The sequence below is a fragment of the Sciurus carolinensis genome, chromosome 1 (genome assembly GCF_902686445.1).
Source record: "Sciurus carolinensis chromosome 1, mSciCar1.2, whole genome shotgun sequence".
Lineage (NCBI taxonomy): Eukaryota > Metazoa > Chordata > Mammalia > Rodentia > Sciuridae > Sciurus > Sciurus carolinensis.
This window is the reverse complement of record NC_062213.1, coordinates 190,477,413-190,491,809: the sequence shown is the minus strand read 5'-3', so window position 1 is coordinate 190,491,809 and position 14,397 is coordinate 190,477,413. Positions and strand designations below refer to the sequence as shown.

Below are 14,397 nucleotides of genomic sequence, written 5' to 3'. Positions count from 1 at the left end.
AAAAAAGGAAAGAAATTATTTTTTAGAAGTTTTTTTTTTTTTTTTTTTACAAGGCATGGTTGCACATGCCTGTAATCCCAGCAACTCAGGAGACTGAGGCAAGAAGAGGATCACAAATTCAAGAAGGCCAGCCTCAGCAATTTATTGAGGGTCTAAGCAACTTAGAGAGACCCTGTCTCAAATAACAAAGGCTGGGGATGTGGATCAGTGGTTAAGTGCCCCTGGATTCAATTCCAAGTACCAACAAAAAAGAAGGTTATTGACTAAGGATTAAATTGAGGATTTTACACCCACTAGGTAAATGTTCTGCCAACAAGCTACATCTCCAGCCTAAGAAATGATCTTTCCATCCCACTCCTTTAACCCGCAGAAGGATGACCTTGGAAGGTTATACAAATTAGAAGCTGAATAGAGTAATAATCCAAATGTCATTATGTGTGATTTTGGAATATGATTGGTGCTTGGCACTGAATTTGTTTTTCTTTAGATCTTCTTTACTGTGCAAATGTAACAGTGGTTCACATCCTCTGCAATCTGTTTGGCAATAGAAGAGGAGAGGTTAAGAGGGCACTAGAGGCCTCTTCAAAATTTTCACCTTATAAAACTAATAACAATTTTATTCCAAGAAATCTTGGAAATCACAATCCCACCTTTCAGAAGTATGCAGTTAACATTTTGTGTGTGTGTGTGTGTCCTTTCAAGATAGGACACCGTAATCAGGGACTTCAGGTCATCTGTCTCTGGTAAATTGTTCTGTTCATCCCTCCTCAGGTGTTTCCTGAATGTCTGCTTTGCATACACATCCCGCCATGAGATCACCAATGCTGTGAGAGAGATGGCCTGGGGAGTAGAGCAAGGCCTCCTGGATCCCAGGTACCTTGGGTTGTTTCTCCTGGTGACTGACAAGGAAGACAGACCCTCTTGCACCATGTACTTGACCAGAAGTCACATCAGGGGTACACATGGAAATATTTAAGGAGATCTCCCAAACATAGAGGTTAGAATTGAATTACTATGGCCTGCTTCAGAATTTGTCTGAGTTCACCACACACCAAGAAGCCCCAGAGAAACAGCAAAACAGGTGACAAGGCCATGTCATTCAATGAAAAATGACACCTCCTGGCCCTTTGGTAGTATTTTTCCAAGAGTGATTTTTCAGGAATGTATTACATTGGGGGAGACTCTTTTGGTTCTCTCATATTACAGTTTCACACAAGATTAAGGTATTTTTCCAAACTAGAAAATTGTTGCCAGGCATTGTGGTGCAGGCCTATAATCCCAGCTACTTGGGGGTCTGAGACAAGAGGGTCAAAGCCAGCTTGAGCAATTAAGTGAGATCCTGTCTCCAAAAAAAAGTGGGGGAGCTAGAGATATAGTTAAGTGGTAGAACACTTGCCTAGTATGTACTAGGGGCTGGGTTCAGTGCCCACCACTGAAAAAAACAATTGGGGAGAGGAGAGGGAAAGAGAAAGAAAGATCTTAATCATTAGTGACAGTGGAATTCTAATCATTGGAGCAGGGAGGGACTTTCAAAGCCATCTGTCTATGTGGTCCTTCTAATGTTAGTATTAAATAACTTTAAGTAATAAATTAGTAAACAAATAACAGCATTAGTAAATAATAGTAGCAAAATAACCCAGACCATGTGTTATGTATTTAGTCATTAACCTCATATGTGGGGCTGTGGTTGTAGCTCAGTGGTAGAGCATTTGCTTAGCATGTATGAGGCACTGGGTTTGATCCTCACCACCATGTAAAAGTAAGTAAATAAAATAAAGGTATAAAAAATACAATAACATTAAAAAAAAAAAAACTCATATGTGAGAGATTCAAGTCTTTTTTTTGTCTTTTTTAATTTTTTTAATTACTGGGAATTGAATCTAGGGCTTTGTGCAGCTAGGCAAACACTCTACCACTGAGCTATACACCCAACCCCTTTTGTCCATTTTTTAGATGAGAAAACTGACAGCATTGAAGTAACTGACCCATGGTCATTCTGCTAGTAAGTGCCAGAACTGGGACCCATATCTAAAGCTGTCTAATTCTAAAGTGCTTCTCTTTTATCTCTATTATATGAAATCTTAGGACCCTGGAATTTTTTTGATTCCCTTCTCAAGTATAATTAGAAGTATAATTTGATTGACTGGAAACTAGATTAAAAGTCAAGAAGTTAGACCTGGAAGGGGGCTGGGGTTGTAGCTCAGAAGTAGAGCACTTGCCTGGCATGTGTGAGGCACTGGGTTTGATTCTCAGCACCACATATAAACAAATAAAGTAAAGGTCCATTGACAACTAAAAACGAAAAAAAGAAGTTACACCTGGGATGGAACTCAATGTAGAGCATTTTGCTAGCATGCACAAGGCCCTGCATTCCAATCCCAGCACTGCAAAATGAAAGAAAGATCTTAATCTTTTCTCCAAAGAAGCTTGGAAAAAAATAGAATAAAGGAGTTTTCTTGTTTGTTTTTGTGGTGCTGAGAAGGGAACCCTGGACTTCACACATGCTAAGCAAGTGTTCTACCAAGAGCTAAAGCCTCAGCCTACAAAGATGGGGGGGGGGGGGTTGTTCGTTTGTTTGTTTGTTTTCTTTTGGCTTTATTTTGTTTGAGAAGACAGTTGCAGTACTGGGGTTTGAACCCAAGGGCATTCTACCTACTTATTTTTGAGACAGGGTCTTGCTAAGTTGCAATTCTGCCTCAGCCTCTAAAGTTGCTGGGATTACAGGTGTGAACCACCACACTCAGTGAGAAAATGGTTTTTAAGACTACGTTATGAGCTGGGCACAGTGGCACACACTTAACATGTAATCCCAATGATTCAGGAGGCTGAGGCAGGAGGATTTCAAGTTTGAGGCCAGCCTCAGCAACTTAGTGAGGCCCTAAGCAACTCAGTGAGACCTTGTCTTAAAAAATAAAAAGGGGGCTAGGGTTGTGGCTTAGTGGGTAGAGCACTTGCTTAGCATGTGTGAGGCACTGGGTTCGATTTTTAGCACCACATATAAATAAATGAATAAAATAAGGCCTATCAATATCTAAAAATAATTTAAAAAATTAAAATTAAAAAAAAAAGGGTTAGGGATGTGGCTTCATAGTTAAGCACCCCTGGGGTTCAATCCCTGATTCCAAAGAAAAAAAAAAAAGAGGTTGAGGCAGGAGAATCAAAAGTTCAAGGCCAACCGAGCCTCAGCAATTTAACTGGGCCTTAAACAACTTAGTGATTTGATTCCCTGTCTCAAAATAAAAATAAGAGCTGGAGATGCACCTCGGTGGTAAAGCACCCCTGGGTTCAGTCCCCAGTATAAAAAAGAGAGAGAGAGAGAAAAGAAAATTAGGCATGGAGAAAAAAATTAAGATACTGGCTAAATAAGTGGGGATGAGAGGGACAGTTGGGAGGGTTAGGTAGAAGAGGGATATATGAGTCAATGTAAGTCATTGGTAATTTTCTTAGCTTGGGAGTGATTTCATACTTTGTCATTATATTGTGTTTTATAATTAATGGGTTTCAAATCTTTTGTATGTATGAAATAATATATTAAAAATAACAACAGATAGTAAGCTTTTTAGCAAGTGGACTTAATATTCATTCATACACAGAACTAGAACTCCTATTCAGCATACTTTACCCTGACTCATACGGCAGCATCCTCTGAACTTACCACCTGTTTATTGTCCAGCAAGTTTTCCCCAATCCAACTTCTCTGCCCTGCTTCATTTATAACTTGCCTCTGTGGGGTTCTCATGCAGACAGGGTGTCTGGACTGGGCAGTATCACCAAGGTCAGGAGGCTGATGTCTCAACCCACCACCTTAACATGCAGTTCAATCAGAGCAAGAGGCAGTTCTATTTACATTATTCAGATTTAGACAAACCTGTGTTTCTATCAGAAAACCAATGAGTTTATTACAATTAGGCTATCCCTAATAGTTGCATTTTCTTGTTCTCTTATCACTACCATCCAGCTCTTTCTTTTCCTTTCTTCCAGGTGTATTTTTTTTTTTTTTTCTGGCAATCAAATAGATAGTTGTTTTGTGACTCTGGAATTATAGAAATTCGATAGAGTGAAGGATACTTTTCTTCCACTGAGTTACTCTGAACAGATCACTTGACTTTGTATAGTCCTCCGTATTCCTTATAAAATAATAGTAATAAGCCGGGCACAGTGGCACATGCCTGTAATCCTAGCAACTTGTGAGGCTGAGGCAGGAGGATCACAGGTTCAAAACCAGCCTCAGCAACTTAGTGAGGACCTCAAGCAACTTAGCGAGACCCTGTCTCTAAATATAAAAAAAAAGACTGGGGATATGGCTCAGTGGTTAAGCGCCCCTGGGTTCAATCCCTGGTACCAAAAATTAAAAAATAATAATAAAATAATAATGTGATAATAATAATAACAATAATTAATTGCTAACATTTCTGGAGCATTTACTGTATGCCAAGCATTTAATAAGTGCTCTACATACACTTAATCCTTAGGTTCTATAAGATAGATTCTGTTGTTATCCCTATTTATTTATCTATCATTTTTTTGGTCCTGGGGATTGAACCCAGGACATTTAATCACTGAGCTACATCCCCAGCCCTTTTTTTTTAATTTTTTTATTTTTATTTTAAGACAGGGTCTTGCTAAGTTGCTTAGGCCAACTTTGAACTAGTGATCCTCCTGCCTCTGCTTCCCAAGTTGCTGAGATTATAGGTATGCACCACTGTGCCTGGCCCTATTTATTTATTTATTTAGTGGAACTGGGGATTGAACTCAGGGACACTCTACCACTGAGCTACATCCCCAGCCATTTTATTATTTTGAGACAGTTTCTCATTGAGTAGTCCTGCTGACCTCAAACTTGCAATTCTCCTGCATCAGGCTCCTGAGTAGTTGGGATTACAGGTGTGTGCCACCAAGGTTGGCATTTTTATCCTCAATTTAAAGATGAGAATACTGAGACACACAGAGGAAAAGTAATTTATATTCATTCACATAGTTGGCAGACCTGGCTCTAGATCCTATGTTCTCATTCACTGTAATGTATTGATGACTTTCTCATGGGAAGGTTGAAATGAGCACAAAAAGAGTATAGTGATAAAAATAACTTATATTTACTGGATCTTATTATGAGACAGGCTTTGGATTAAGAGTTTATTATGAATATTCTCATTTAATTCTCATATAAAGTAGTGACTTCTTTTCCCCATTTTATAAGACAGATTAACTGAGGCTTTATATTTTTACTTGTATTTTATTTTGTCAGTGCTAGAGATTGAACCCAGGGCTTCATGCATGCAAAGCAAGCATTCCATCACTGAGCTGCATCCCCATTCCTTACCTGAGGTTTTCAAAGATCAGTTGACCTAGCCGGTGACACATAAGTTAGTAAGTGAAACAGCCTAGACTCCAGCTGATGTCCATCTTACCTTAAAGCCCATGTTCTTGATAAGAATGGTCCCCTGTTTTCTTTATAAGCTAAATGCTATGAAATGTACTATATTACCAAGCATAGTAGTGCACGCCTGTAATCACAGCTACTTGGGAGACTAGGCAGGTGGATCACAAGTTCAAGGCCAGACTCGGCAACTTAAGTGAGACCCTGTATCCAAAAAAAAAAAAAAAAAAAAAACTGAGAAGGTAGATTAGTGGTTGAGTACTTACCTCACATGTGTAAGGCCCAGGATGGATCCTCAGCATCACACACACAAAGTACCATGTTTTTTTTTTTTGTTTTTGTTTTTGTTTTTTTTAAGTGACAAATTTCTCTGTATCTTTGTACCTTCTAGAAGGTACTAGGGACACATTGATATGTTCTTAACTCTTCCTTTTTCCTCATGCCAGGAGATTTGCTATCGTGCAGGTACTCATTGTTGCCACATCTGTCTTCCAGAGGCTGTTGCCTTATCTCCATTGTAGGTCCACCCAGGTCTTGAAGTTGGTTATCTCCTGAAGCACATAGTTATTAGGGAGAAGCCATTATCTTGTTGAATATATGTGGCCATTACTTTCTAGAAGATGTTCTATTTCTTCTTGTTTTTGTAATAGTGGTTAAATAATATTAAGTTTACTTTTTGTTTTCTCGGTGCAGGGATCAAACATGGGATCTCACACGTGCAAGGCAAACGCTTTTTGTGGGGTGAAGGGGTACTGGGGATTATACCCAGGGGTGCTTAACCTCAGCCCTTTTTATATTTTATTTTGAGACAGGGTCTCACTAAATTGCTTCAGGCCTTCCTTAGTTGCTGAGGCTGGTCTCAAATTTGCAATCCTCCTGCCTCAGCCTCCTAAGTCACTGGGATTACAGGCATGTGTCATCAAACCAGGCTAGGCAAACACTCTTCCACTGAACTACATCCCATCCCTAACCATTTCCACTGTCTATTTCCAGAATTTTTAGTTTACCCCAAACAGAAATACTTATTTTAAGATAAAAATGCAAGCAAGCCAGGCCAGGTGGCAAACACCCCTAGGCTTAGCCTCTGGGGAGACTAAGGCAAGGAAATCATAAGTTCAAGGCTAGCTTGAGCAAATTGATGAGAACTTGTCTCAAAATAAAAAGAGTTATGTATGTAGCTCAATAGTAGAGTGCTTGCCTAGCATCTACTAGGCGCTTAGTTCAGTCCCCAGTAACAATAAATAAATAAATAAGATCCAGTTATGACATAAATATTTATAACAGTTGAAATCACCCTGCAAACTGTTTATATCCTGAATTCTTTTTTCACTTAATGTTATAATATAATACCTTCCCATGTCCCATTTTTTAATAATTCTTAATAACATTATTTTACCAGTTACCAAGTGTATCTTAACTTTCTTATATTTGTTGTGAACGTATGCTGGTTCTAATTTCTCATTATTAGAAATAATGCCACAATGATTTTTTTTTTTTTTTTTTTTTTTTTTTTTTTTTTTTTTTTGGGTGCACTGTTGGAGATTCAACCAATAGCCTCGTACATGCTTGGCAAGCACTCCACTCTACCACTGAGCTACATCCCCAACCTGAAATTCTTCTTTATTATTTCAAAATACTTTATTTTCAAAACACGTCACAACATTAAGCTTTGGCCAATTCTGCCATTGTACAAGCTACAGATGCTTGCTGGACAGCTGAAGGGGCACTCTTAAGTAGTTTGTTTAAAAAGTGAATAAAAATCCATATAAAACAATATTCATATAGTGTGCATAGGAACACAGATAAGTGTCATCCCATCTTCTAGTCTTCCATATTGCTTCATCTGTGTCATCTATTCTTACAAAGACATTTCAAAACTAGCAGTGATTAAATTGAATGGTCCCCTAAATCCCTTAATTCAAGCTAAACTTGCAGTGAACACCCACAAGAATGGTATCTACATTTTGATACTAGTGGAATCACATACTGCCAAGTGACATTTCATTCTGCTTTCTCAAGCACAAGACACAGGTAGAGAGCAAGGTCCTGCTCCTCTACTTCAGATGGGAAACCATGGTTCTAGATTTGCTTTGTGAGTTGCTCTGCCCAACCTGAAATTCTTGAGTGTCACTTTTTTTTTTTTTTGGGGTGCTGGGGATCGAACCCAGGGCCTTGTGCTTACAAGGCAAGCACTCTACCGACTGAGCTATCTCCCCAACCCCTTGGGTGTCACTCTTATCTGCATTTTGGATTACTTCCTCAGGTTCTGGGTCTGGAGATCCCCATTTCTTTCCATTCTTGCCAAGACTGCCACATTTTTTTGGTTGGGGAAGTAACTTTGGTATTGGGGATTAAATTCAGGAATGTCTTACCACTGAGCTATACCCCAGCCTTTTTTATTTTATTTTGAGACAGGGTGTCTAAATTTTCCAGACTGACCTTGAACTCGTGATCCTCCTGCCTCATCCTCTGAAGTTGCTAGGATTAGACATAACACCAGCCTACCTGCTGCTGAGATTTTTAAATGTCAACTGGTCTAATTTGTTCAAAGCTGATATTTTACTGTTATTTAATATATTATATTTCTGAGTTTTCATGTTGTCAGCAAGTGCCATTTATTGTTTTTTTTAGATGTTGATAGACCTTTATTTTATTCATTTATTTATATGTGTTGGGGAAGCCACACCCCCACTACTGAGCCACAACCCCAGCCCCTCATTGGTAGATTTTTGTTGCTTAAAGTCTGTAGATGTTTCATTTTGATTTTGTCCATTTTATGTTTTCCTCCTATAGTGTTACCTTCTTTTCCATGAGAATGCTGCCCACTACCTGAATTTCTAAAAATACCCTTTTTGTTTTTTTTATGTGGTACTGGGGATAGAACAAGAGAACTGATCATTTTGCTGTTTGTTTAAAATCCTAAGGGTTAATGCCAGGTGTGGTGGCAATCCTAGAGATTTGGGAGGCTGATGCAGAAGGATTGCAAGTTTGAGGCCAGTCTCAGCAACTGAGTGAGATGTGTCTCAATAAAAAATAAGGAAGGACTGGGGGTGTACTCAGAGGTAAAAGCACATATTAGTTCAATCTCGAGTACAAAAAAAAAATTCTCAGGGCTGGGGGTGTAGCACAGTGGTAAAGTGTATGCTTAGCATATGCAAGGCCCTAGCACACATACACACAAAATCCCGAATAATATGGATTTTTTTTGCAATGTTTTAGAACCCATATGACTTAAATAAGGTTTGAAAAATGCTTTTTCTTTCGTTTATGTGGTACTGAGGGTTGAACCCAGGGATGCCCTACCATTGAACTACATCCCTAGCCCCTTTTTAATTTTTTTTAAAGGGCATAGCATTTACCTCGAACATAGGCACATCCTCCCACATATTTAATTTAATTTAATATAATTTATTTATTTGGGCACAATACCTTTATTTTATCTTTATGTGGTGCTGAGAAGCTAACCCAGGGCCTCACGCATGCTAGGCAAGCACTCTACCACTGAGCCACAACCCCAGCCCCTCTCTCTTTAATTTTTAGTTTTGAGATAGGGTGTTGCTAAATTGCCAAGGCTGGTTTCAAACTTCAGATCCTCCTGTCTCTGTCTTCCAAGTCACTGGAATTACAGGTATGTGCCAATACGTCCAACTGAAAACGTTCCTTTTACTGAATTCAAATAACAAAAGTACATAAAGTAAAGAGAGATGGTTTTCCCATCCTTACTTCTTATACAACCCACTGTTAATAGTATGACATGTGACTTTTTAGACTTTCTTCTTCATGCACACGTTGATGCATGTATTGTGAGTGTTTGAGTATAGAGATGTGTTTATTTTCCACAGTGTATGTCTTCTGAAACTTTTTCCAGGTAACCTTAGACCTAGGACATCTTTCCAAATTGGTGCATTTAGATTTTTATTAAAAAAAAAAAAATGTGTAGTATTTCATCAAATTGCTGGATCATAGGGTATATGCTTTTTATTAAAAACATTTTACTTGAGGGACAACACAAATTGTAGAGAGTGTATCCATTAGTCCTGCAGCTAATGACTTTGGGCAAATTATTCATCTTTTCTAAGACTGTTTCCTTATCTATAAAATGAGGATAGAAATACTGTACATACCAGGCATGGTGGTGCACACCTATAATCCCAGATACTTGGGAAGCTGAAGCAGGAGGATTGCAAATTGAGGCCAGCTCAGGCAACTTAGACCCTGTTACAAAATAAAACACAAAAGGGGCCTAGGAATGTAGCTTAATGACAAAAGTGCCCCTAGATTCAACCCCTAGTACACAAAAACAATAAAATAAATACCTTATGTAATTGTGAAGATTTAAAATTATTCATGGAGCTGGGGATGTACCTCAATGGTAGAGCACTTGTCTAGCACGTGTGAGGCCCTGGGTTTGATCCCATGCACCAATAAAATAATTTGTGAATTTAGCAAACATTTGTTGAGGCCTTCTCTGTAGCAGGAAATATTGGTGAAGGTTTGTTTTTTGTTGTTGTTGTTGTTTGTTTTTGTAGTGCTGGGTGTCAAACTCAGGGCCTCACACCTGATAGGCAAATTCTACTACCAAGCTACATCCCTATCTCTGGCATGTGTATTTTTTTCTTTAATATTTTTAGTTGTAGATGGACACAATACCTGTATTTTATTTGTTTATTTTTATGTGGTGCTGAGGATGGAACCCAGTGCCTCCACACATGCTAGACAAGTGCTCTACTACTGAGCCACAACCCCAGCCCCTGGCATGTGTATGATAGTGGTCTGTAAACTGGAACTTTTCTGCATGAAAATTCACCAGAATAGTACTACAAAAAGAATGTGTACTTCTGTCTTCTGCTCACCCTAGTGATATCTCTGAGTCTCTGCTCGATAAGTGCCTCTATACCAACCATTCTCCTCACCCGGACATCTTGATACGGACTTCTGGAGAAGTACGGCTAAGCGACTTCTTGCTCTGGCAGGTATATGATTTCTAATCACCAGTATGTTTGTGTCAGGCTAAGAATTACCACCGTACCTATAGACTGAATGAGAGTGGTTTGTACCCACTCTCAGCCATGCTGGGACCAGGGAACATGAGACGGGCTAAAATCTGGAGAAATATCTACAGGCAATGCCTGGTAACATTTATTTTCCCTTCCTCATCTGCCCCTGGCTTTGCAAACCTGTGTGCTTCTTGCTTTCCAAAGTAGAAGGCATTCAGCCTAGAGGAAACTCAAGACCACCCAACCTGAGTGAATACTCACTTGTGTCCCTATTCAAGGAATGGGGCCTTGAAATGCTGGTGACCTGCTGTCTATCCTAGAACCTCTGGGCTAGATCTTGCAGTTACCAGCCTTTCCTTTTCAGAATAAAGGGCCACATGTAGGCAGGCTTGGCCCATGAGGGATTTAAACTACATCCACATTCTGAGGGGATTTCTGTTGCTTCTTAGCTCAGTTATCTCAGCAGAAGTGGTCCCTAAAAAGCTCATATCCAGTTAAGTTTGTTCTTGCTGTTTCTTGATCTCTGGGTAGCATGTCTAGGGAAAATCTTCATTTAAGGAGAGGTTGGAGGAAGACTCAGCTTGGAAGCAGTTCAAAAGGTTAAAGTCCAGAAATTTGAATGAACCACAGTCTTTATGAACTAACAATGAACTGCTGAAGATGTTTTCAGATATTGGCTACATTGAAGGAATTATCATGTGCACCTAATAGTTCTGTGGCCCACTCTCCTGTTAAGATCACACTTGGAGTTTTCTTTGGGCACTGAACCACATTGGTAAAGTAAAGGATTTAACAGAAGAAGCCAATGTAGAGAGTAAGGAATCTCATGTCTTAGTAGAAACAAGAGGATAGTGTCTGGAAGAGGTGACAGTTTATTCCCTAAAAAAAGTTGAGTTCCTCCTTTGTGCTGGATAGATGGCAGTGAGCAAGTCAGAAATGATCCCTGCTGTCTTGAAACTTAGAACTGGTCAAACTCTGAACAAGTCATTAAAACCTGTGGAATAATAGCTCTAATCTAGCCTTCAAATATTTGGAAAAATATTACTTTGAAGAAACAAATTTATTCCAAAGAAATACCTGGGACCATGGTATAAATTGTGGGGAAAACAATACATTGGTTTAGTATAGCAAACTAACTAATAACTAATGTTACCTGCCATGAGGCACTGAATTCTTTACCACTAAAAGTAGCAAGCAGTGGCTCTGAAAAGTTCCAGTGGCTCACGCCTATAATCCCAGCAACTTGGGAGCTGAAGCAAGAGGTAGCAAGTTCAAATCCAGCCTCAGCAACTTACTGGAATCTTGACTCACCAAAAAAAAAAAAAAAAAAAAAAAAACCCAAAAACATAAAGATCTGGAGATGGGCTGGGGAGATAGCTCAGTTGGTAGAATGCTCGCCTTGCAAGCACAAGGCCCTGGGTTCAATCCCCAGCACCGCAAAAAAAAAAAAAAAAAAAAAAAAAAAAAAAAAGATCTGGAGATGTAGCTCAGTGGTAGAGTGTTTGCCTAGCATATGTGAGGCCCTGAGTTTCATCCCAGCACTCTGAGGAAAAAAGTTTCTAAAGAGGTTCAGTAATTATTAAAGTTTGTCTTGCTTTGTGTTCTACTTTATGTACATTTAATTTATATAGTACCCTAACAAATACTCTTATTATCCAACTTTATACTTGAGGAAACTGAGACCCAAGAGATTAAAAAGCTCACCAGTTCAAACAGATGGTAAATGATAGAGCCAGAATTCAGATCTGACTGCAGAACCCATACTTTCAATTAAACATGGTACCATGCTGCTGCTACTTAAAAAAACAATGGCAGCTACCATTTGCTCATTGCTGACTTTTATCACTGTCTCTCAGATGACCTCTAAGCGCCAAAAGCCAATAACATAATCCACATGCTATTTCATAGTCCTAAAATTGGCTCTTAGAAAAATTCTGGTAGAGACGTTGATCTAGACTTGTTTTAGTTCTGCTTGCCACAAGCCCGTGATCTCACTGCCTCAGATGACCCCTCCCCCTGTCCGCGAGGGAATCAGGGCCCATCACGGAAGTTGCTGCAGCTCAGGATGCCTGTGTTATCTCATTTCTGGACTTCTTCCTGCTCAGCCTGTTCCTCCATTGGGAGACTCACCAACATTTTGACCCAGCAGCATGTTACTGAACCATATTCTCTCCTTTCCCTATCTTTCCCAGACCTCCCACTCCTGCCTAGTGTTCCAACCTGTTCTTTGGCCAGAATACACATTTTGGAATCTCTGTGAGGCTATCCTGCAGTTCCAGATGAATCATAGCATGCTTCAGGTAAGAGTTTGAGCCTGGCCTGTCTGGAAGGGATTGAAAAAAAGGTGAGCACTGATAGACCACCTTGCTATATACCAGCATCTCCAGATAAGCATGTTGATATATCTCATTTAATGCTCCCAAGAACCCAGTGAGGTAGGTCTTATTAGCTTCCCTTATACAAATGAGCAAATAGAAGAGAAATGGTTTAGTCAAAGGCATATATGCAATAAGAGATCAGAGTGGGTTCAAAGTACAAGTCTAACCTCTTAAAAACTCAAGATAATGTCTCTCAGAGAGATTGACCACAATTAGCCTTAAAAAAGATAGTAGCTAGGTGCAGTGATACATACCTGTAGTCCTGAGAGGGTGAGGCAGAAGGAGTGCGAGTTTGAGGTCAGCTAGGACAACACAGCAAGATCCTATCTTAACAACCACCACCGCCAAAACACACACACATACCAAACAAAAAAAAACAGAAAAATTTTAACATTTGTATACAAAATCTAGACCTTTTCCAGAAAGGGTTAAGAATAAAATAGCACTGTCTTTCCATTGCGTAGAACTGTTCTGTGCCAAGACTTGTAGTTCTACTTTCAGTTTTGATCACGAAATCTTGAAAGGGTTTTCATTAGGAGGTAGTCACCTGCATCTGATTAACACTTAATAATAATGGCAGTGGGTGGTGGTGGCTCACATATTGGGGATCTACTGTGGTGATTTCATGTACACATTTCTTATTTAAGCCGTCCAACAACCCAACAGGTTTGGTGACCTCATTTTTCATTTTTCAAATGTGAAAACAGATGGGTAGAGAGACTATAACTGTCCCATACTAAGTAACTGCCACAAAACTAGGAACCTTAACTTTAAAATCAGAGCTGCTGCTGCTGCTTCGTAAGTCTTTAGAGATAAGACCCAGGAAAAAATAATAGTGTTAAGTCAGGGCTTCTCAGTCTCCTTAGTCTTAGGGCCCTTTGGAGGAATCTAATGAAAGCTATAGATCATCCATCTTAAAAAAAAGTTCAGATCAGTTTTCCATAGAATTGTACTTATAACTCAAATACATAGAATATTTTCAAGGGATTTACATAATCCCCAAAATTTGTCCATGAACTCCTGGTATAAGTCAATAAATCACAAAAATTTGATCATGAGTTTGATCATTGAAGCTCAAAATATGAGGAAAGAAGTAGTTTAGAACAAGTAAAAAGGAAAACAGAAGTCTCAATTATCCAGTCAGTGAGGAATGAATATCAGATTTTCCCCTATGACCAAAGCTCCCTCAAAGAACTTTTAACCTTTTTGATGGAAAACTTTGATACCGGCACTTGCTAATGTTGATGATAATGGTAACCGCCATCCATAAACACTTCATGGCACAGTGACACTCTGGAAAAGTGGGACTGTGTTCTCTAAATTAGATGGTCCCAAAATACCTGGCTTCAGGATTTTTTGTGTATTTTTCTGTATTCTCCTCCTTAATTTCCTACTGCTATCAATGGCTAATTTTGATAGCATCCCTCTTCTCTTCCCACCCTGTTTACCATTTTAAATCAGCTATAGGCAAAGAAACCATTTCATCAAGCATGTTAGAGTTGTGTGTATAAAGTAGGAGCAGACTGAAACCCAGAGGAGCTTGGTGTGTGAGCTTTTGTTATGGATATTCTTGTGGATGAACCTCCAGTTTGGCTGCCCAGGAGCCTTTTATAGTAATTTCAGGTTTCTCAGATACTTTACACAT

At 39.2% G+C, this 14,397-nt stretch overlaps 1 protein-coding gene across 2 annotated transcripts in view; it reads left to right on the top strand.

The window, feature by feature from the left end:
• Dhdds (dehydrodolichyl diphosphate synthase subunit) overlaps positions 1–14,397 on the top strand; it is a 33,506-nt gene that overhangs the window by 10,607 nt on the left and 8,502 nt on the right. For both annotated transcript variants that reach the window (XM_047523392.1, XM_047523383.1), the window contains exons 6-8: positions 772–873; positions 10,236–10,350; positions 12,567–12,674. In XM_047523392.1, the coding sequence (XP_047379348.1) occupies positions 772–873; positions 10,236–10,350; positions 12,567–12,674 (325 nt within the window). The remainder of the gene's footprint in view (positions 1–771; positions 874–10,235; positions 10,351–12,566; positions 12,675–14,397) is intronic.